Here is a 21,277-nt window from a genome sequence, read left to right on the forward strand (position 1 = left end):
TCACCGTCTCTCATCATCATCGACAGAGGCAGCGTACTTGGCAGTCCATTCCCTAGCAGCCGTAGCAAAGGCGCTATAATCAGCAACCATCTGCTCCGCAATCTCCGGCATCAACGGGTCGTCTGGATTTGGACTCCCCAGCAGCGCCGACAAAGAAAGCAGCACCTTACCCAGCGTCCATGCTGGATTCCACCCACCCTTTTTCCCAGTCTTCAAAACATCCAAGCAAATATTCCCATGATCATCAATATTGGGATGATAAATTCGCGTTTTGAGCTTCATCGATGGTGGCTCGATCGGGTAGTTGTCGGGAAGAGAAATGGTGATATGGAATTGGCCCGCTTCGTAGGGGGTTTCGGGTGGCCCGCGATGCGCGCAGTGTAGTGGTCGATGCTGTCGCCGATGGGCGTGCAGGTTATGCCTGGGGGGAGGTCGGTTTGGAGCTTTAGGAGCTCGGTCATTTTGCGCGCGGCACTTTGCTTGTTCATTGCGCCGCTCATTTGGCTTTTTTATTATGTACAGAAACAAGAAAATTGTGAATTGGATTGAAAATTGTGAATTAAGAAAGTCGAGAAAAAAATAAAAAGAGTGAATGCTGGTGTTTTGTAATTCTGCTTATTTTGCCTTGTTGTTGTGCTGCGCAATTATTCACAAAGTTATTTGCAGTTGATCGATTGATCAGTTGCTGGAATGGAATCACACGACAGTTTAATTTACACGTACAAAAATGTAAAGCAAAACGTCAGAGGTTGTTATTTTTTTGTGTCAGCTGCTTCCAGTGTAATTTCAATGTTTTATTGCGTTTTGGCTCGACCATATCAAAGCAAAGTAGCAAAAAAAAAAACAAGGGAAAACAATTCCGTCTTTGTGACTTTTCCTTCCTCCCCACGCCCTCTTTTTTTACTTTTTACTTTTTACTTTTTCTTTTTGAAAAATAATAATAGTATTTCAATCCGCGCGTTTACATTTATACACACACATACACAGTTATTTTCCTTCAATATTTATACATTCCACACAAATCCTATTATCATTTTTTTCCTTATTCATAATCAAATGGTCGGACAACAACAGCAAGCGAAACAGCCCTCTGCCAGTGCAGGCGGTGTGACCAAGCCCAAGCAGTTCACTTTCAAGGTGGTTCTCCTGGGCGAGTCTGCAGTGGGAAAGTCCAGCCTAGTGACACGGTTCGCACGCAATCATTTCGACCAATACAAGGAAAGCACAATCGGAGCAGCCTTCCTAACAAAGGAAGTGCACTGGATGACAATATCACAGCGAACCTGCATATCTGGGACACAGCAGGTCAAGAGCGGTACAAGAGTCTTGCGCCGATGTATTACCGGAATGCGGCAGCTGCCGTAGTGGTATATGATATTACGCAGAGGGAATCTTTTGGGAAGGCGAAGGCTTGGGTGCAGGAGTTGCAGAGACAGGCGGGAGCTGGGATTGTCATTGCGTTGGCCGGGAATAAGGCAGATTTGGCGGCGGAGAGGAGGGCTGTGGATACCAAGGAGGGCGAGGCGTATGCGGCGGCTGGTGGGCTGTTTTTTTTGAAACGTCGGCGCAGAGTGGGGAGAATGTAGAGAGGCTGTTTTTGGACCTCGCTAGGAAGGTTCCGAGAGTGGAGCCGGTGAGAAGCAGTGGCCCGCCGGCAGTGAACTTGGCGCCTGGACAGTCTGGGAATACACAGAGCAGCGACTGCGCATGCTGAGCTTTTACGTTTTCTTCTTTTTCTTCTTCGTTTAGATCATTCATCTTTATCATTCTTTTTCTTTTTAGTACTGTTATCACACCCTCTGTTGAATGCATGGGTGTTATTTTAATGTTGAACTTTTTGTGGCCCTGCAGCACTTGGATCTGTTTTTGAAACGGATTTTTGGAACTGGAAATAGCTCTTCCCATCCCCCAATAAAGCAACAAAAAAGCACATTTGGGTTTAGGGTGAGGGACAACAGAAAAAATAAACGGTTTCATTTTGCAGTGGTTTTTGCATTCATGCATTGATTCGATTTTCAGCAACATACATAAAAAAGAGATTAAAATATTTGAAGTCGTTTTTTTTTCTTGATAATTCTTTTTGCTTTTTTTTGGCGAAAAGTCTCTTCTTATTATTGCTGCATTTTTATATATTTTTATATACATATTTATTTTTTTTGTTTTTTTCATCGATAGAGTGAATGGAAAGTACAGGAGCAGGAGCAGGACACAATATACGCGGGCGACGGCGAGGGCGACCACCAGGAGTCCGGTCGGCGCACCTCCTACACAAACCCAGCAACAACAATAGCAGCAACAACAGCAACAGCAACAGCAACAACAGCAACAACAGCATCACATCACAAAAAAGAAAAGCTTTCGATAGTCTATTCCAGTTCCTGCCGAAGAAGAAGAAGAGGAAAACACCAACACTAACAACAATAACGAAGAACAGCCTCCAAACCGCCATCCCTCGCAGTGCGAGGAAGAAACGCGGAAGACCGCCGAGCAGACCGCCCTTGGGATGCACGCATATTGGCAGAAAGCCGGTTAAATCAAAGCAACCCAAAATAGAGCCGGTTTCAGTGCCACCGGCTAATGTGATTCGGCCATTGGTGTTTGCTCGGCTGGGGCTGCTGTTAGTAAGGAGAAGGAGTGGGAGTTTACGCGGTATTTGGAATCATTCGTGACGCTGCCCGATGACTCTGTGCTCAGCAGTCATTTGCCGCGCACTACCACTGCTAGCAGCAGCAGTTGCGGTAATTTGGCATTGGCTGCGGTTAGAGGAACAGCGGCGGCGATGGCTAAGGCTGTGACTGAGGCTGTGACTGTGGACGCAGATCGGGAGCAGAAGGAGAAGGAGCGCGAGCGGGATCGACTACATAGCTAATGCTTTCGGATCTCGCCGCGTGGGTGCACGAAGCAGCCAGCAGAATGCACCGGATCGCCGGGCTACGGCTCCACGGGATGCTGCGCGACACAACCGGAGCACTTCCAGAACCACCATCCACCCGGCTGCCACTGCTGCTACCGCAACTGCTGCCACTGGCACAGCCGCTGCCCGCAGCCAAATGCCCAGAGCCCCGACGGCAGCGGTCAGCCTGGGACCAGGTTTGCAGGACATCAGCGACCGCCACCGCGAACTCACAACTGAGGCGCGCTGCCACCGCGTAGTGCTGCGGAGGCGCGGACGCGAGATTGAACGCCAGGCGGAGGAACGCATGCCTGGCAGCACTGGTGATCAGATGGGTCGTGTGGAGGTCGAGGCCCGCAGGAGGCTGGCTAAGTGGACAGTGCAGCAGGTTATGCGGCGATGGGCGTTTGTTGAAGGCATCGTTGTTGAGACGCGGGAGGCTGAGCGCAGAGAGCAGCGCGAGAGGGAGGGCAAGGCCGCCTGTTTGAGATGGTGCAGCGGTCGACGCGGATGCTGGCGGAGCAGCAGAAGCAGGAGAGCGATGAGGAGGAGAGCGAGGGCGCCGGGTCTGGTGGGTCTGACGCAGGCACAGGCACAGGCACAGAAACGGATGCGGGCACAGACACGGAGTCAGAGGGCGAGGGCGAGGTCGACGAGCTGGCGCGCGACCAGGACGTGCCCATGGAGCAGCTGCTGGAGCAGTACCGGCTGATGCGCGGGGCAGGGAGTGGGTCCGAAACAGCGGGAGCCCCGAGCCTGAGCCCGAGCCTGAGCCCGAGTCTGAGTCTGAATCTGGCTCCGAGCCCGAAACACCAGCGCCCGAAACACCAGCGCCCGAAACACCAGCGCCCGAAACACCAGCGCCTGGTTCAAAAAAACAGCACTGGAGTTGCTCAGGCTCCCCTCCTCCGCGGCCGGCTCCGGCCCTACCAGCGCAGGGCGTGGCGTGGCTGGCGGCGCTGCACCGGCACGGAACCAACGGGATTTTGGCGGACGAGATGGGGCTGGGCAAGACGATCCAGACGATCGCGTTCCTGGCGCACCTGGCGTGCGCGCACGGCGTGTGGGGGCCGCACCTGGTGATTGTGCCGACGTCGGTTCTGCTCAACTGGCAGCAGGAGTTCCACCGGTGGCTGCCGGGCTTCAAAGTGCTGGCGTACTTTGGGTCGCGCGCCGAGCGGCAGCAGCGGCGGCGCGGGTGGAGCCGGCGCAACGCATTCCACGTGTGCATCACATCGTACCAGCTGGCCATCCAGGACGCCGCAGTATTCCGGCGCCGCGCCTGGCACTGCCTGGTGCTGGACGAGGCGCAGGCCATCAAGAACTTCCGCAGCCAGCGCTGGCAGACGCTGCTGGGGCTGCGCGCCGCAGCCGGCTGCTGCTGACCGGCACGCCCCTGCAGAACAGCCTGCTGGAGCTGTGGTCGCTGATGTATTTTCTGCTTGGCGGCCGCAACGAAAACGAGGGCGAGGGCGGGCGGCGGCGGCGGCGCCGATGGCTTTGCTGGGCTCGACCGCTTCCGCGAGTGGTTTGCACAGCCGCTGGACCGGGTGCTGGCCGCGCGCCCCGAGATTGCCGCCGTGGCCGTGCCTGTGGCTGCGGCCGCGGCCGGGGCGCCTGGCGGCGGGTGGGCGGGGTTGGGCTCAACACAGCCGACTTTCTGCGCGGCGCGGGCTCGGCCGGCTCGGCCGGCTCAGCAGAGCCGCACTCCGCTGATGCCCTCTCCGCCGATGCCCTCTCCGCCGTGCGCAGGCTGCACGCGGTGCTGCGGCCGCACATCCTGCGGCGGCTCAAGCACGACGTCGAGACGCAGCTGCCGCGCAAGACCGAGTTCGTCGTGCGGTGCGCGCTGTCCAAGCGCCAGCGCTTCCTGTACGACGACTTCATGGCGCGTGCGCAGACACGTGACACGCTGCGCGGCGGGTCGTACGTGGGCGTCATGGCCTGCCTGATGCAGCTGCGCAAGGTGTGCAACCACCCGGACCTGTTTGAGACGCGGCCCATAAGGACAAGCTGGGCCATGGACGGCGCGCCGGTCGCCGGCTTCAGGGGCACCGAGGACGTGGTGCGCCGCATGCTCGGCCCCAAGCCCTGCGTGGCCTCCTGCGCCGGGTCGGCCGCGCCGTCCACCCCCGTCGTTTCCCACGCCAGCTCCGCCGCCTGGGCCGCAGCGCGCCGCCTGGACGCGACGCCGGCGCTGGTGCGCCACGCAGCACAGGGCGCCCGCGCCGTGCTCGACGCGATGCTGGCCGCGACGCGCGAGGACGCCGCGCTGCTGCTGCTGCGGCCCGTGCAGACGCGATACACGCGCGCGCACAGTGCGCTGCGCCGGCGCCAGCAGCTTGAGCGCCGGCACGCGGCGTGGACGCGCCTGGCGGGGCTCAACGCGCGCCGCGTCACGCACGCGCCCAGGCCGGCCGCCTGCGCCTGCGCGGACGCCGTGGCCGCCTGCCGCATCGTCGGGCCGCTGGGCACCGTCGGCGGGCTGGTGTCGGGCGCGGCCGAGCGCGTCGCGCGGTGCCTGCCGCTGATCGAGCGCTTTGTGTTTGTCACGCCGCCGGTCGTTGTGCGCAACACGCCGGCTGGGCGCGAGGCCGTCCATGCGCACCTGCGCGCACCCCCGCTGGCGCACTCGGGGTCGAGGTGGGCGCAGCGCGACGCGTGGCCGGACATCCTGCACGTGCGGCGGCGCGTCCACCGGCACACCGGGCTGCTGCGGCCCGTGCAGGTGCGCCAGCAGATCGCCTTCCCCGAGCGCTTCCTGCTGCAGTACGACTGCGGCAAGCTGCAGGCGCTGGACCGGCTGCTGGCGCAGCTGGTGCGCGACGGCCACCGCGTGTTGATTTTCACGCAGATGACGCGCGTGCTGGATATTCTCGAGCAGTGGCTGAATCTGCACGCGTACCGCTACCTGCGCTTGGACGGCGCAACGAGCGTTGAGCAGCGGTGGCGCCTGACCGAGCGCTTCAACCATGAGCGCCGCTGGTCGGTGTTCATCTCGTCGACGCGCGCCGGAGGGCTGGGCATCAACCTGACCGGCGCCGACACTGTGGTGTTCTACGACAGTGACTGGAACCACGCTATGGACGCGCAGTGCCAGGACCGCTGCCATCGGATTGGCCAGCAGCGGGAGGTGCGCATCTACCGCTTGATCAGCGACCGCACGGTGGAGGAGGCCATTTGGCGCAAGCAGTGTGAAAAGCGGTGGCTGAACCAGGTGGTCATCCAGGACGGCAATTTCAGTGGCCAGTCGACGGCCCAGCCACCGGGTGCAATGGCGGGCGCGGGCCCAGCGCCGTTGGGCGTGAGTGACTGGTACGATCTCGCCGGATCCATGCTGGCCGAATCCAACGGGGCTGTTTCGGCTGCTCCTGGGGCTGTGCGCGCGGCGGCGGCTGCGTCGGCGGCGTCGGAGCGTGACGGCCTGGGCATGCTTGCGGCTGCCGAGGACGAGGTTGACGCAGCGGCGCTCAAGGTCGCCATTGCGGAGGTTGCCCAGGCAGATGCCCTGGATCTTGGGGAAGTTGACGAGCTGCTGCCCACTGCCAACAATGCCCCTAATGCTCCCGGTGGCAATGGTGGCCTTGCAGACACCACGGCTGATGGCAACGCTGGCAACGCTGGCAACGCTGGCAGCACTGGCAGCACTGGCAACGCTGGCAACAACGATAATGACAAGGACAACGACAACGACAACAACTATGATGAGGAGGATGGTGTGGGCCATGTGGATGATTACATGATGCGCTTTGTTTCCGACATTCTGTTTGCTCAAAACGCGTCGACCGTGCCAAGCTAAACTCCTTTTTTTACTATGTGAAAGTAAAATACAATCCTTTTTTTTGTCGATCCAACTTTTTTCTTCTAAAATGCGGAAAAGAAAATATTAAAAAATCACTTATTTTCATTTTTTTCATTCATTTATCTTTTTTCACTATTTTTATACACCTTGCAAGATTGCTCTACCATGGCCCACAACGTCGACTTTACTCTCAATTCGGAGCCAACGCCGCCCGCTGCCGCACAACAAGGTCCACGGCCGGCCAGTATGAAGCGCCGAGGCAGAAACGATTCTCTTTCGGAACCCGAACCCACAGAGGACAACCTGCACGACACCAATTCCACCACCACTACCACCACAATTGCACCAGCCATAGTAGTAGCAACAGCACCAGCACCAGCACCAGCGTCTACAAAGCGCCATCGCTTTGAGCTAATTGAACCAACTGCCCAAGCCACCCAAGGCAACAACCCTGCAGATTCTGGAGCCTCTGACGACTCGGACGATTCGGACGACGGTGATTTTGGCCAAGACGTCAACGTCGACAGCAGCTGCGCGCCCTCGCCGCTCAACACCACCAATATGGATTTGGGCACCGCCACCGCCCCCTACACTCGGTTCACCGCAGAGGAGATGGAAATAATGCGCTCTGAGGCGCGCACCCTAGGTCTCAGCACTTTTCTGGACGAATACATCGGCCGCGGCGTCTCCCTACGCGCCCTCCTCGAGGTCTTTGGCGCGCCATTTGCGCTGATATCTTCCGTGCCGGATTTTCAACTGTTGCCCTTACTGCGCAACCAGATGGTGCGGTTCTACCGACATAGACCTAAGCTGAGCGGGATTAATTCCGTGCAGGATGTCGTGGAGCTTTTGCAAGGTGCTCGAAAAATTATGGTGCTGACCGGCGCAGGTGTTAGTGTGTCCTGTGGGATTCCGGATTTCCGCTCGCCCACTGGAATATACACACGGTTGAATGATGAGTTTGGGCTGGATGACCCACAGCAGATGTTTGATATTGAGTATTTCCGCGAAACTCCCGAGCTCTTCTACTCCTTTGCCAAAGAGCTCTACCCTTATAATTTTACTCCGGCGCCCACCCACGCGTTTGTCAAGTTGTTGGAGGATGAGGGGAGGTTGTTGAGGAACTATACGCAGAACATCGATACCCTGGAGCATGTTCAGGGGATTAGCAGGGTGCTGAATTGTCATGGGTCGTTTGCTACTGCTACGTGTATTAAATGTGGGTATGCGTGTGATGGGAAGGACTTGGAGGAGGATATTATGGCTATGCGGATCGCCTTTTGCCCGCAATGTAAGGACGGACCAAGCGAACCGGTTTCTCAACCCAACGTGCCTGCCGGCGGACTTGCCGTGGCCAGCGGAACCGGCGCCTATGCCTCTTTCAAGGACGACGAAGATGACGACGACGAGGATGATATGGACTATGGAGTTGTGCGTGGGATAATGAAACCAGACATAACCTTTTTCGGCGAGAAGCTCCCCGACCAATTCGATGAAGCCCTCCTAGAGGACCGCGACCAAGTAGATCTCCTCCTAGTCATGGGCAGCAGTCTCAAAGTCGCCCCGGTCTCGGATATAATGAGCCACTTGCCGCATAATATCCCCCAGGTGGTAATAAACAAAACCCCCATTTTGCATTTGAACTTTGACGTTCAGTTACTCGGCGACGCCGACGATATTGTTGCGTTTTTGGCGCGGGAATGCGGATGGGAGTTGAGACACGAGAAGATACCGGGGGGGAGTACTGGGAGCAAGGAGTTTATGGATAATCGAAGGTGTCCGGTGGCGGAGGAGAAGGGGAGGTGTGTGGCTGTGCCCGTAAAGGTTAAGGAGGAAGGTGGCGCAGTGAGTGTGGGGGAGAGGAAATTGGAGGTGCCGGCACATTGGCATTTGTTTGAGAGCGCGGTCGTGACTCCCAGGGACTTGCTAGTTGCGAGTGGAGAGGAGAGAGTCAGGCTGGCTGAGGAAGAGTCGAGTGACGACGACAACGATGGCGAGGAGGACGAGGACGAGGATGAGGATGTTAGTGATGGGGGGGCTGCTTGAGGATACAGATAGCGGCAAAGACGATAATAATATTGAAGAGGAGGAGGAAAAACAGGATCAGGATAATTATAATGATATTGCCACCATAGATGGTGGAAGCAGTGATCTGAATAGAGATATAAATAAGGCTATCGTTTAACTACAATAAAATACTACTATTATTTATTTATTATTCATATGTGTGGAAAATATTAGTTTTTGGTTAGATTATTGACAGCATAATGCCGAATTTAATCCGATCTATCAAAAGGATCAATTAAGACGCATACTCCACCGCCTATGCTATTGGGTAATACACGCATAAAAATTCGCATTTTTGCTCTAATTTTCCGCTCATGACTTTTATGTTTTTTTTCTCGAGCCCGTATTCGTTTCTAATCTCTAATCTCTAATATCATTTCCCCCTATATTTCTATATATATATATATCATATTTCAAACAAAAAAAAAACAAGGATGATGATTAGTATTGTTCCTCCATTTTTGGCGGACACTCTGTTAAGCTTACTCCAACCACTCAGTATTGTTTGCGGGCTCGTTGCCTACTTTTCCTGGAAAATAATCTATGCCCTTTATTTCTCTCCGCTGCGCAACGTCCCAGGACCCTTTTGGGCACGAATCTCCGCCATGCCTCTATTCATCTACGACTTGCGCGGTACAGAGCCCGAACTAATTAAACAACTCAACAAAACATACGGCGGAATCTTCATCATCAGCCCGCGCAGAGTGGCTATCTGCGACCCCAAGGATATACACATGGTCCTAGGAACACACGCCTTTTTGAAGAACAAGCGCTACAGCAACATTGAGATCATGGAACCAAACATGTTTTTGACCGTCGACCCCGAATTAAACAAGCAGCGCCGCAGACAGATGGGACCGTCAATGAGCTTGGCAAACTTGAAGCGGATGGAACCTATTCTTTTGGACGCCGGAACCAAGCAGTTGTTCAGCAAGTGGGACCGGGATATTGAGAAATCTGCGGATAAACAAAGAGCCAGAATATGCTACCATGTCGATTTCATGCTCATGACCTTTGATATTATCAGTACGCTGGGCTTTGGACAAACACATAGGTCGTTGACATCAGGGGATACGCAGATTTCCAAGTGGGTGCATGGCACCTTTGTGCTGATGTTCATGCAGGCCATCGTTCCTGTATTTAAACACACAATTTTCCGCAAATTTCTCGCTAAATCCCTCTACAGCAAATTTGACGCGTTCTACGCTTTGTGTACCAAGGCTGTCAGCGAGCGCAAAAGGCTGCTGACCGGCCTGCACCCTGACGAGGACAACCCAAGGATTTGCTGCAGTCGTACATTGATGCTGAGGATCCCGAGTCGCGCATCCGAATGACGTCCAGCCAGGTGGTTACCGAGACAATAATTAGCTTGTTGGCTGGCTCAGATACCAGCTCCAACACAATCGTGTGGACCATCCACTTGCTCCTCATGCATCCGCAGTATTATTCTCGAGTAGTCGGGGAAGTGCGTGCGGCATTTGACCGCGATCACATAATTAACTACAGTGAGGCCAAGGCCAGCCTTCCACTTCTAGAAGCGTGCATCTATGAATCACTGCGACTGGTTCCAGTGGCCACAAGCATGCCCCGGTTTATTCCCCCTGGTGGTGCAACCCTACATGGCCACTTTATTCCCGAAGAGTATAACTGCTCCATCAGCATTGCCGGAGCCAACACTAATCCTGAGGTGTGGGAAAGATCTTACGAGTTTTACCCTGAGCGGTTCCTGGACAACGAGTCCAACAAAAGACTGGTGTTGACTTTTAGTACTGGCGTTAGAGTGTGTCCGGGAAAGAATCTGGCGTGGATGGAAATCCAGTCGACCCTGGCCAATGTATTCAACAGGTACGAATTGGAGATTCCAGAGGACTCGCTGTTTACGCCAGATAGGGTCGATGAAGACGGATTGCCGATTTTGATTCCGCGGGTGACTGCTACTACTTGCGTGCCAAAGTTCCCAGAGCGCGATTGTGTTGTTATTGTTTCAAAGCGCAACTAGGCTTAGTTTAGTGATTCTTACTATATAAGCTCGGTCAAGTTATTTAGACGGGAGCTTAACGACATCAATGCCGAGTTGGCATTTAGTCTGTTTGGATTGCCTATAAAAAGGAAATTTTGGAATTCTCAATAGAAGGTTTTCTCTAGTTTCAGTTTGAATAAAGATTTATCAGATTCGTTAATTCGGATTGTCACCACACTTGGTAATATGATTTAAATATATTTTAAGTATGACATAAATATAACCTTCATTTGTGCAGTTACGTGAGGCTCCTACATATAAATTACTATAAAAAACCTAATTTTGATATGCTGTTATACGTTGCTTAGAAAATGGAATTATGACATAATTATAGTCTGGCTTGCTCTCAGTGATTCACCAATGTATCAATCACCAGTTGATTTTCTTATTCGGATATGTGGGCACCAATACTGACTATATAAATTGCAGAGTAATACGAGTGGTTCGTGTTGTTACTCTTTAGTTTTTTTGGTTTAATATATACCCTTTTTAGTATATCACCAATTCTACAATTATATTATGATTGAAGTTCACAGTTTATATTTAAAATAATGAACGACAAAAGGGCGATAAACATAAAACAACAAAACTACCTGTGTAAATATGTGGTTATTAATGCGAGCATAGATTCAATTGGGTCTATATCTATACAATTGTAGTATAACCCCTTCTAATTTTGAAGATACAGAATGTTATTGGCCTTATTTTGAATAATGAAACTTGATGTGACAAAATAAAACTCGTATACCACTTTATTTTGTTTATACAGTCTAACAAAACACCTTCGCCCTCATCACCGTAATACACAGTTGAATGCTCTGTATTATGCAAAGTTACAAAGTCACTTCCATTAAAGCATTTGATCGAATACCCTGTACCAAATAATTCAGTCACAAATTTAAACACATATTTATCGCTGTAATCATTATTTGGCAAATAGTACAGGTAATTCTTGTAGTTGGAAGTATTAACAGTCACTGATTGGTTTTTGGTATTTTTAAGCTGCATTGTATACTAAATCTATTGTTTATTATAAAGTTGTCTTGTAAATGTAAATTTTGGCGGATTTTGTCTGCTTTTTATATCAAAAACTAAGGTGTGTTTCTACTATAAATTTAAATAGTTATTGGCATGGTAAACCGCAATGATTAATTGCACAACTTGTGTTTATCAAGCTTTACTTACAAGCTGCTTTGTACTCTTTATGACTTTGGCGTACTCTTCGTCACATAAAAATACTCTTTAAACATGGTAGGAGTACTTATTCTTCCAAAATTCTATTTATAGATGCTACACCCTTTTTTGTAGAGCAATTATTTTCCAACGTGCTTCCTTTTTAAACGCAATGTGCAACCTAAAAATAAACTAAAACGCAAAAAATAGCAATGCTGTTCTAATAAAATAAAAGAATATTAAAAGAATACTAATAGGCAATCATGCTTACTGCGCTGGATGGATGGGTACATAAAGCATGTTTACACAGCTTGTTACACTGAAATGAGCCTACAAATATCTATAAAAAAATCAAATATCCTGCAAATCGACATCTTTTCCATCCTAATTCCATAGCAACCTGGCACGTGGTTAGAAATTAGAGGCAATAACCCACTATGTTTAAAGATATTAATCATCACGCTGCTTCTTGTGAAGTGAAGCAGGGGCACAGTGATCCTTGCGCATGTGCTTGGGCTTGGACTTTGTCTTGGGCAATATCTCGGGCGATATCTCGGGCAACATCTTGGGCGTCGCTGTAGACTCACTCAGATTCTGCTGACTCTGACCATGCCTTTTTGTGTGAAAACGGGGAGGACGATTACCTGTAAGCAGGGTATTAATAATGATGCAAAAGTTTAGCACAGCAGCTGTGTCATGGTTCCACTTCCGTCTGCCTGATGACACTTTTTCGCCATCCTCAACCCGTGTTCCGTCAACCCTAAAGGTTTGCAGAAAGTCTTCCATTGTGCACTGGAGCAAGCCGTGGCATAAAACCTGGGGTGGTTATTTTACCACCAGGATCATATTCACGCCTGTTGTGGCCACCTGCTGCTGCTGCGCGGCCAACTCATCGTGCATCCTCTGTCCAATTTTATGTTTGATTTTACCCTGCAACCAGTCACTCAGCCTGACAATCTGCTTGATATTATCAACAAGCTAGATATGAATCTGTTGTTCCCAATTCTGCTCAGCCAGCTCATTCCACAGCTGCTGCTTCACCTTGCGGGAAATCTTGCGCTTAGACCAGCCCTTTTCCTCGCCTATGCACCGAATGATATCGGCAGCCTGTGGGTGAATAAGTATCCACTGGTTGCAACCCTGCTGCACAATGTCTGTAAAAGATGTGGTGACAACGGCAGTTGCGGTTGCGACAGAAACAATGGTGACTGCTGCAACAACAAAATCACTGGTGGCAGTGGTTGTGGCTGCAACGTAATTGGATGCTGCTGCGGCCATTGTAATGTGGTGCTTGTGCTTGAGATTCTTTAGACGCGGGTTGTTAATTTTGTGAAACTTTTCCACCCTACTCTCACATGCTGGGGAAAATGTCGAGGTGCAATACTCGTCGATCAAGTAAGCCTTGAATCACTGGCCCACTAGCATCTCCTGCACCCCCTGTCATAAATTGGCTCATAGTGATGGGGCATACCTGGGTCCAATTGCCAAGGATAAGGACAGTATCCGACCCAAATTTTGCGCGCATAGATTTTGCGAGTTCGACATTGGCGCACTTTCTGTTGACAAAGGAAAAATGTGATGTCAAAAATAGGGTCACATCGCGTGATCATTGCAGGCGACCAATCACCACCCCGTCAAGGTATTGTTGTTGTTTTGCGCATAGGTATAATAATCACTCACGAACGCGACAAGACTTCTTTAGTTAGCTTAGGAATTAAGATATATTTATATACATTGGTATTGGTTGATGGCGATCAACTGATTAACCAGTCTTGGCTGTTTAGCAACACAAACAATAAGTCAATACAGTGACCAAAGCAATATGCTTTCTACTCTTTACCTTTCACAGTGCATAGCACTTATTTATTAAATATACTTTATCTACACGTTCATAGGACGTTCCTATATTCCAACAATTGGAATCTAGTCATCTCAAAAAATACCAGAGCTTGTTGTGGAAGGGGTGAGTTTACCTACTGCCATCATACTTGCGGCTCTTGCCAAGGGTCTGCGTGTTGTGGTAGTGCTCACTCAGGACAAACTTTCCCTTGTGCCGCTCGAGGAGGTACGCAATGTACAACTTAAAATTAAGTGTACTGGAGCCAGGGTGGTTGGACGCGCGCTCGGCATCCTCAACAGATGTGTGCCATAAATTTTCCCTGGCCTTGGCGAGCTTTGCAGGATCGGGCTTGAAGACTTTTTTTGCGCCCTTGTAGATCTGACAAAAGAAATGCTCATGACGGGAATGGGCTAGCCAACTTCGAGTTAAACAAAGGGGTTTTCCTTTACCCTTTTTGTTTATGACTATTGTACCATATGCAGTACATCATGTCCCGTTGACTGGTGTCCACCAAAACAGACCCGTCAACAATCTCTTGAATGGAACCATAATAAAAATTTCTCCCAAACCCTGCAAAATGGTGGAAAGCTCCATTTATCCATCGAAAATGGCTGATTTTTTGCCCCCCCCTCCATGTGGTTTTGAGTATTTTTATTAGCTATATAGATATTAGCTCGATAATATCGGCCCCTGCTTTTTGTAAGTCGAATTCAATGTTTTATATAGACAATATTGTGTGCCCTGGAAGGCTACATTGAATCGCTCGTGACAGGTACTGGTGCTGCTGTTGTTCAAATATTCGTCCTCTTCAATAAAGATATCCAAAACATACTAGTTATCCAGCTGGGAATCAGCAATGTCAGCAGTGTCTGTGGTGTCGGTGGTATTGGTGGAGTCAGCAGTGTTGACAGTATTGGTAGTATCAGCAATGTTGGTGGTGCTGCCAAACACATTGTCAAATGTCCTGACTGGAATCTGCATCCCACGTCTTGACGCCGATTTGCTGAAACCCAAAGAAACCTTCCTTTTGCATGGGAGCTCGAGCCCACTGCACTTCAGTAAGAATTCGCAAAATATATTATTTGTATTGCGCTCAAAAGAATCACGAAGGTCTACCCTAATTGTGATACAAGGAAATGCGGCTTGTCTCCGGCGATTGATTCATTAATCAATCGCTAATTAATTACCTACTTGGATATGTGGGAATTCATATGCACATATAAATAATAATGAATATAAACAGTGGAGGCTGTTCATTCCTTAACTTTCTTTTAGTTCATTTTGTTCAAATATATATTTTTAACATAACACTAAGCATAAGGTCAATCATGTCTGGTTGAGGTGTGAGCTGGGAACTAGACTAGTAAATTTTTGGCCATGGCTGACTGACAAACATAAAAATAAAGTATTAAAGTTGAATATAGAAATTTTGTGATCGTAGTCAAAAATATATGCAAATAGATAATTTAAATTGAAACGTACCTAATAAATGTATTTTGTGCTGCATGACACGTTCAACTTTGAAAATTTTTATTAGAACAAGTGTTAAAATATGTACGTTCTATGAATGGGATGTAAATAATACAATACTATGTACTTAATAAAGTGTGTACTATGAGTGATATGCACTGGAGAGGTGAGAGAGTACAATTATGCGGTGTGTATCACTGTGTGACTATAAATTGAATTTTTTCTGGCTAAGCAACCAATATTGGTTAATTGGTTGATTATGATTGACCAATACAAATGCATATTTTTGATCGCGCTGAATGCACAAAATGTTAGCAGTATTTTGTAGGGTAAATATGTGTACATGTACTTTTCATATCAACTTAAATCAAATCAACAGGCCACGCGTGAGAAAATAAAGCATTTTTTTATAAAATTCAACTAAGCATTTTAACTGCGATATGAGTGATAAAAATGCTTCACTCTATATTATCTTTCTCTTTATCTTAAATTTTCATTTTCTATTTTAACAAGTGTTATTTAAGCACTCAGCGCCAATAATAATAGGTTTGTTTTCATTCTTGTTTGTATGCTCATTCATACCAATGGCAACCTGCCTAATGGCAATACTCACATGTCACTATAAGCAACACTAACAAAGCTGCTTATTGTGAACTTGATCATATTTTTCTATTTAATGCCTTATATGCGCTATTTATGAATGACCCTCGTTTCAAGCTCATGCTCCCACTATGGCAGCAACTTGCTCTTTTGCTTTAATGTTCTCACTCTCCTATTCTTGCTATGTCATGTTAGCTATGCCGCAATGTAGTTCTTTCATTTTCCTTCTCGCTTTGTAATCATCTTGTTTGTTGGAATATAGGAACATTCTATGAACGTGTAGATAAAGTATATTTAATAACTAAAGTGATATGCACTGTGAAAGGTTAATAGTAGAAAGCATATTGCTTTGGTCACTGTGTGACTTATTGTTTGTGTGGCTAAACAGCCAAGACTGGTTAATCAGTTGATCGCCATCAACCAATATTTTTATCTTCTCGCTCTCTGGGCTAGGCACCTTTATTTGCTTGCGTATCTGATTTGCCAGTTATTCTATTTCAAGCTCTCGTTATTTGAAGCTAGCTATTACGCTTTCCTTCACCAGCACCAGCATCAGCATACAGTCAAGAGAAATCACCGGCACTGACACTGGCACCAGTACCGGATTGAGCGCCTAAAAAGCCCAAAGGCCAGCGCCCTGATCCCCTGCTATTTCCAGCCTGCAATGGTGCTGAGGAATAGGCGTGGGCACAGGGCGCGCTGAATACCAGCCATTTTATAGTATTTTTATAGCATTTCCAATAAATAAACCCCCCAAAAACCCCCAAACTAAAATATTTGAACCCCGGAATTTTGTATGGAAGCGCTCTGTGGAATTGTTCAATGGAAATTTTATTATTTTAATTCGGGAAATGGAGAGAAACTTTATTTTTTAGGCACTAAATCAAAAAAATTTACCTTTCCTCCAAAATGGATTATTTTTATTTTCAGGCAGACAAAAAATGGAGAAATGTATTACTTCTCCATCCCCCTTTTTCATTGTGGTGTCATTTTTTCAGCCAATCACTTTTCAATATTTGGCGCAAACAATCCCATCATCCAAATAATGAATGCTTTCATTTTATTTCGGGGCTACGGCTTGTACCTCCCCCCTTGTTTCAAATAAATAACCGTGACCCCCTGCTGCGCCCTCGCTTGCTACAATTGTCCGGATTAAAGATGATGAATAAAAACATGAAACACAATTTCAAGTGCCCGAAGCTCATATTCAAACTTTTTTGACGCCATCATTCGATGAAAGAGGTTTTTTTTAACTGATAGTGCGAGTCGATTTACCAAGCGCAAGCACCTCCCCTTTCAATTTAAAAATTGGAAATAACCAGAAACTAAAATTTCAGCAAACAAAGCTTTCCAAATATAGAGAACTTAGTAAAAGACATCCACAAGGACTTTTGGCTTCAATTTATGCGCAACTAGAAATAACAATGTAACTAACCACACGCGCGCGCTCGGCTAATGGAAGGTGGGGAGCACCCGCACCCGAGCCTGCATCCACATTTACGTTTCTACAAAGTTTCTCAGCAACAGCCCCCGTTCGGCCCAATATAAGGCTCACACATCTCTCCCGCAGAATAACTGGAATCATCAACTTCAACTCTAATATTTACTCGTCTTGCCTTCATCTTTTTCAAACATTGACCTTTTTTTTAGCTGAACCCAAATTGTATCAACTATTTTTGTTTCAACCACTTTTACCTGTCCCCTTACAAATGGAGATCCAAATTGTCGACGAGCCTGCAAACGCAACTGCGACCCCAACTGCCAATTGCAATAGCCCCGCGCTTAGACTCGAGCGCAAGCTAACTGTCGAGTACCGCACTCTTAGCGTCCAAATGAGTAGACAGAACCAGAGCCGCTACCAGCGCCCTACTGCAAGCCAAGCTCTTTTTTCAAAGTGTCAAACATGGCTGTACTGCAAGCTGCACATCCATAGCGCACATGCCCAGCACCAGGCCGACTACGACGACCAGCAAAACAAGCTTAATTCAAATGCTGATGAGCTGAGCTCGCTGAAGTTCCACCTGGATACCGTCAACCAAACTCTGGCAAAATTTGGCACTAGCCCGATTCAGGGGCTCGAGGACCCAGCAGTCAAGCGCAGGCGCGAGCGCGACGGCCCCAATACGCTCAGCAGCCCGCCAAACCGCATTTTCCTGAAGATTTTTGAATGGCTGTTTAGTGGCTTTTGCCCCTTGCTCTGGATTGCATCTATATGTGTGTGGATTTCGTGGAAACCGCTGGGCAAGCCCTCCAACCCGCAGTACCTTGCTCTTGGTATTGCAATTTTTATTGTCATTGCACTGCAGGCATCATTCAGCGCGTGGCAGGAGTGGACTACGTCTCGAGTGATGGCGTCAATTACCAGTATGCTTCCCACTGAGACTATGGTCATTCGCAATGGCGAACTTGTCAAAATTGTTGCTGGCGAGCTTGTTCAGGGCGATATTGTTCGCGTTCGCGGCGGAGACAAGGTACCTGCTGACCTGCGCCTTATTGAGGTTACTTGCGATCTGCGCTTTGACCGGTCAATGCTAACTGGCGAGTCCGACGCTATCGTGGCCACGGTCAACTATACGGATGAAAACTATTTGGAGACCCGAAACATTGCCGTCATGGGCACGCACATCACGCAGGCTCTGGCATTGGCATTGTGGTTGCCACTGGCAACAGCACCGTCATGGGCCGCATTGCACGCATGACTGCAAGCAAGAAAACTGAGCGGACTCTGCTGCAAATCGAGATTACACGCTTTGTTACCATCGTCGCCATTCTATCGCTGCTGATAGGCGTCACGCTAATCATCATTTGGGCTGTGTGGCTGCAAAAGAGCTTTCCGAATTTTCTTTTAATTTCTGACGCACTGGTCAACAGCGCCGGCGTTATTGTGGCTTTTGTTCCTGAAGGCCTGCCCATCTGCCTCACGCTCACCCTGACCCTCATTGCCAAGCGCATGCAGAATCAGAATGTTTTGGTCAAGAACTTGACAACGGTCGAGACGCTCGGGTCAGTCAACGTCATCTGCTCGGACAAGACTGGGACTCTGACTTGCAACCGCATGTCTGTTGTCAACGCTGGGTTTCTAGACGCAGTTTTTACGCCCGACGCGCTCAGACAACAGTGTGCCAGCGGCAAAGGCTTTACCGCGGCTCAGCGCCTTTACGAAACGGCCGCCCTTTGCAACAGCGCTTCCTTTGACCCGGCGACAATCGGCCTGCCCATTGACGAGCGCAGCATCATTGGCGACGCGACTGACTCCTCTATCCTGCGCTTTGCCGAGAATATATGTCCGGTCAGCCAGCTGTGTGGCGAGTATTGCAAGTTGTTTGAGGTGCCTTTCAACTCAAAAAACAAGTGGATGCTCTCACTGCGGCAGAAAGTTGTGGCCAGCAACAGCGTGTCGTTGCCGCAACCGCCGCCACTACTGCTGGTCAAGGGCGCACCCGACGTGCTCCTTCCACGCTGCTCGACTGTTCAGGATTCCAGCGGCCAGATTCACCCACTCAACACGGAAAACATAGAGCGACTGCAAGGTCTGCAGCACCAGTGGTCGGGACTAGGACAGCGGGTACTGATCCTGTGTCGACGTGAGTTTCCGGACACCAACCCCTTTGCTGGACTCGAGGATGACCAGGCAGAGCTTGAGCGAGTGGTTTTTATTCACAACTGCAACCTGTGCGTCGTCGGCCTTGTGAGCATCGAAGACCCGCCCCGCAAGGAAATACCGCATGTTGTTGACACGTGCCGCCGGGCTGGCATTCGCGTGTTTATGGTTACTGGTGACTTTGCGCTGACGGCCACAGCCATTGCTCGCCAGTGTCACATAATTACCAACGATAAAGTGGACACTATTGAGGACGTGCATGCTGGATTGCTAAAGTGTGCGCAGAATACATTTGTCAGTGCCGCGAACAATATGTTGCAGCTAGATGAAGACAGTTCGTCGCTGGTGTCAGCAATCACGCGCCATGAGGATAAAGTCAGTAGTCTGGTATTGTCTGGAAGCGAGTTCAGCAGTTTGCAAAATGAGCACTGGGACATCATCTGCGCTTACGGCGAGATTGTGTTTGCACGCACAACGCCCGAGCAAAAACTGCGCATTGTGCAAGAGCTGCGCAGACGCGAGTTTTATGTTGCAGTGACTGGTGACGGAGTAAACGACTCACCCGCGCTCAGGGCAGCACATATCGGCGTGGCTATGGGCGGTGGCTCAGAGGTAGCCAAGGAGGCCGCCGATATGGTGCTTCTGGACAACAACTTTGCCTCTATTATTGTCGCTATTGAGAACGGACGCCTGGTGTTTGAGAATCTAAAGAAGGTGCTCATTTATCTCATGCCCGCAGGCTCGTTCTCTGAACTTATTCCGATGCTTTTAAACATGCTTCTGGGTGTGCCGCTCCCTCTGTCTGTCATATTCATGATTATTATTTGCATGTTCACAGACGTCTGGGCCAGCATCTCGCTGATGTACGAGTCTTCCGAGTCTGATATTATGCTTCGTGCGCCGCGCAATCCCAAGAGGGAGCATCTAGTTGACCTCAAGTTTTTTGGTCAGGCATTTGGATTTATTGGTATTCTTGAGGCGGTGTCTGCGCACATAATTTTCTTTGTGTTCATGTACTGGCATGGCGGCTTTACACCTGGGGATTTGTTTTTGGCATTTAACAAGTGGACTCTGGGCGATTTTCACGGCAAGGATCAGGCCACACTCAACTTGCTGCTTCGCACCGGGCAGTCAATATATTTTTTGACATTGGTTATATTGCAGTGGGGCAATATGTTTGCCACTCGCACTCGGCGGCTGAGCGTTTTCCAGCAGAACCCCTTGTGGGGGCCAACTCGCAATCTCAGGCTTTTGGCCGCCATTCCTTTTACATTGGGCGTGGTGTTTTTGTTTTGCTATGTCGGCTGGTTTAACCGCATCTTTGGCACGGCGCACATCCCTTTACCATTCTTCTTTATTCCTATTCCATTTGCACTCTTTATCTTGTGCATGGACGAGCTGCGCAAGCTTGTTGTGCGTACCTGTCCATCCAGCATAGTGGCACGAATTGCCTGGTAGTATTTATTTATTAGTCACTATGTTATTTTATTTAATTTAATTAATTAATTAATTTTGAGAGCGAAATATATTTATATTGTGACAAACAAATTGTCATATTCATAATTAAAAATTGACATTGGCAAATGATTGGACAAAAACAATTGCGTATAAAGAAACAAAAACAAAACATGCTGCGCAATAGTAAAGTAAGGATTTCAATTAAAAAAATCAACTATCCTTACATTATAATAGATTTCATAGATTTTTGTATAAAGAGGCCAATTGTCATCCTTTCCTCAACTATTTTTTATTAACAACACCTGTTCATTGATTACGCTAACAACTAGTTTATTACTTGGTTTTACAGATGC

The 21,277-nt window shown here is 49.0% G+C and overlaps 8 protein-coding genes across 8 annotated transcripts; 6 read left to right on the forward strand and 2 right to left on the reverse strand.

Moving 5' to 3' along the window:
- Nucleotides 1-500, reverse strand: BX661DRAFT_193986 (ubiquitin-conjugating enzyme/RWD-like protein; the record flags this gene model as incomplete). Its single annotated transcript, XM_051537833.1, has 2 exons — nucleotides 1-443; nucleotides 476-500. The coding sequence occupies 2 exons, from the start codon at nucleotides 498-500 to the stop codon at nucleotides 1-3; spliced, it is 468 nt and encodes a 155-aa protein (XP_051391217.1).
- Nucleotides 501-1,056: 556 nt separating this feature from the next.
- BX661DRAFT_193987 (P-loop containing nucleoside triphosphate hydrolase protein) lies at nucleotides 1,057-1,714 on the forward strand (the record flags this gene model as incomplete). The annotated part of the gene is given in 4 exon segments (XM_051537834.1): nucleotides 1,057-1,254; nucleotides 1,314-1,367; nucleotides 1,386-1,546; nucleotides 1,573-1,714. 4 exon segments carry the CDS (start codon nucleotides 1,057-1,059, stop codon nucleotides 1,712-1,714), a joined length of 555 nt encoding a protein of 184 aa, XP_051391218.1.
- Nucleotides 1,715-5,309: 3,595 nt separating this feature from the next.
- BX661DRAFT_183336 (P-loop containing nucleoside triphosphate hydrolase protein) lies at nucleotides 5,310-6,769 on the forward strand. The gene is given in 2 exon segments (XM_051536210.1): nucleotides 5,310-6,528; nucleotides 6,547-6,769. 2 exon segments carry the CDS (start codon nucleotides 5,748-5,750, stop codon nucleotides 6,690-6,692), a joined length of 927 nt encoding a protein of 308 aa, XP_051391219.1. The 5' UTR covers nucleotides 5,310-5,747; the 3' UTR covers nucleotides 6,693-6,769.
- A 547-nt stretch (nucleotides 6,770-7,316) lies between these two features.
- Nucleotides 7,317-8,880, forward strand: BX661DRAFT_193988 (DHS-like NAD/FAD-binding domain-containing protein; the record flags this gene model as incomplete). The annotated part of the gene is made up of 2 exons (XM_051537835.1): nucleotides 7,317-8,436; nucleotides 8,831-8,880. 2 exons carry the CDS (start codon nucleotides 7,317-7,319, stop codon nucleotides 8,878-8,880), a joined length of 1,170 nt encoding a protein of 389 aa, XP_051391220.1.
- Nucleotides 8,881-9,367: 487 nt separating this feature from the next.
- Nucleotides 9,368-10,761, forward strand: BX661DRAFT_171400 (putative cytochrome P450 monooxygenase; the record flags this gene model as incomplete). The annotated part of the gene is made up of 2 exons (XM_051533699.1): nucleotides 9,368-9,985; nucleotides 10,054-10,761. 2 exons carry the CDS (start codon nucleotides 9,368-9,370, stop codon nucleotides 10,759-10,761), a joined length of 1,326 nt encoding a protein of 441 aa, XP_051391221.1.
- Nucleotides 10,762-12,299: 1,538 nt separating this feature from the next.
- On the reverse strand, nucleotides 12,300-14,456 carry BX661DRAFT_205751 (uncharacterized protein). Its single transcript, XM_051538600.1, has 7 exons — nucleotides 14,317-14,456; nucleotides 14,245-14,259; nucleotides 13,929-14,205; nucleotides 13,427-13,511; nucleotides 12,997-13,260; nucleotides 12,885-12,933; nucleotides 12,300-12,599 (listed from the first exon to the last, which is right to left on the reverse strand). Exons 1-7 carry the CDS (start codon nucleotides 14,387-14,389, stop codon nucleotides 12,406-12,408), a joined length of 957 nt encoding a protein of 318 aa, XP_051391222.1. The 5' UTR covers nucleotides 14,390-14,456; the 3' UTR covers nucleotides 12,300-12,405.
- On the forward strand, nucleotides 14,423-15,043 carry BX661DRAFT_29821 (uncharacterized protein). Its single transcript, XM_051539043.1, has one exon. The coding sequence runs from the start codon at nucleotides 14,652-14,654 to the stop codon at nucleotides 14,961-14,963; it is 312 nt and encodes a 103-aa protein (XP_051391223.1). The 5' UTR covers nucleotides 14,423-14,651; the 3' UTR covers nucleotides 14,964-15,043.
- A 2,531-nt stretch (nucleotides 15,044-17,574) lies between these two features.
- On the forward strand, nucleotides 17,575-20,924 carry BX661DRAFT_193989 (calcium ATPase transmembrane domain M-containing protein; the record flags this gene model as incomplete). Its single annotated transcript, XM_051537836.1, is given in 4 exon segments — nucleotides 17,575-17,691; nucleotides 17,836-18,515; nucleotides 18,536-18,677; nucleotides 18,693-20,924. The coding sequence occupies 4 exon segments, from the start codon at nucleotides 17,575-17,577 to the stop codon at nucleotides 20,922-20,924; spliced, it is 3,171 nt and encodes a 1,056-aa protein (XP_051391224.1).
- Nucleotides 20,925-21,277: the final 353 nt, after the last annotated feature.

This window comes from Kickxella alabastrina (assembly GCF_025024165.1).
Source record: "Kickxella alabastrina strain RSA 675 chromosome Unknown BX661scaffold_13, whole genome shotgun sequence".
Taxonomy (NCBI): domain Eukaryota; kingdom Fungi; phylum Kickxellomycota; class Kickxellomycetes; order Kickxellales; family Kickxellaceae; genus Kickxella; species Kickxella alabastrina.

Coding starts and splice junctions, on each gene's coding strand:
- BX661DRAFT_183336 (XM_051536210.1), top strand. CDS start 5,748: ATGACGCGCGTGCTGGATATTCTCGAGCAGTGGCTGAATCTGCACGCG.
- BX661DRAFT_29821 (XM_051539043.1), top strand. CDS start 14,652: ATGTCAGCAGTGTCTGTGGTGTCGGTGGTATTGGTGGAGTCAGCAGTG.
- BX661DRAFT_205751 (XM_051538600.1), bottom strand. CDS start 14,389: ATGGAGCTTTCCACCATTTTGCAGGGTTTGGGAGAAATTTTTATTATG. Junction 13,261..13,426: donor TCCTTGGCAATTGGACCCAG/GTATGCCCCATC, acceptor CCGCGTCTAAAG/AATCTCAAGCACAAGCACCA. Junction 12,600..12,884: donor GCTGAGTGACTGGTTGCAGG/GTAAAATCAAAC, acceptor CCCTGCTTACAG/GTAATCGTCCTCCCCGTTTT.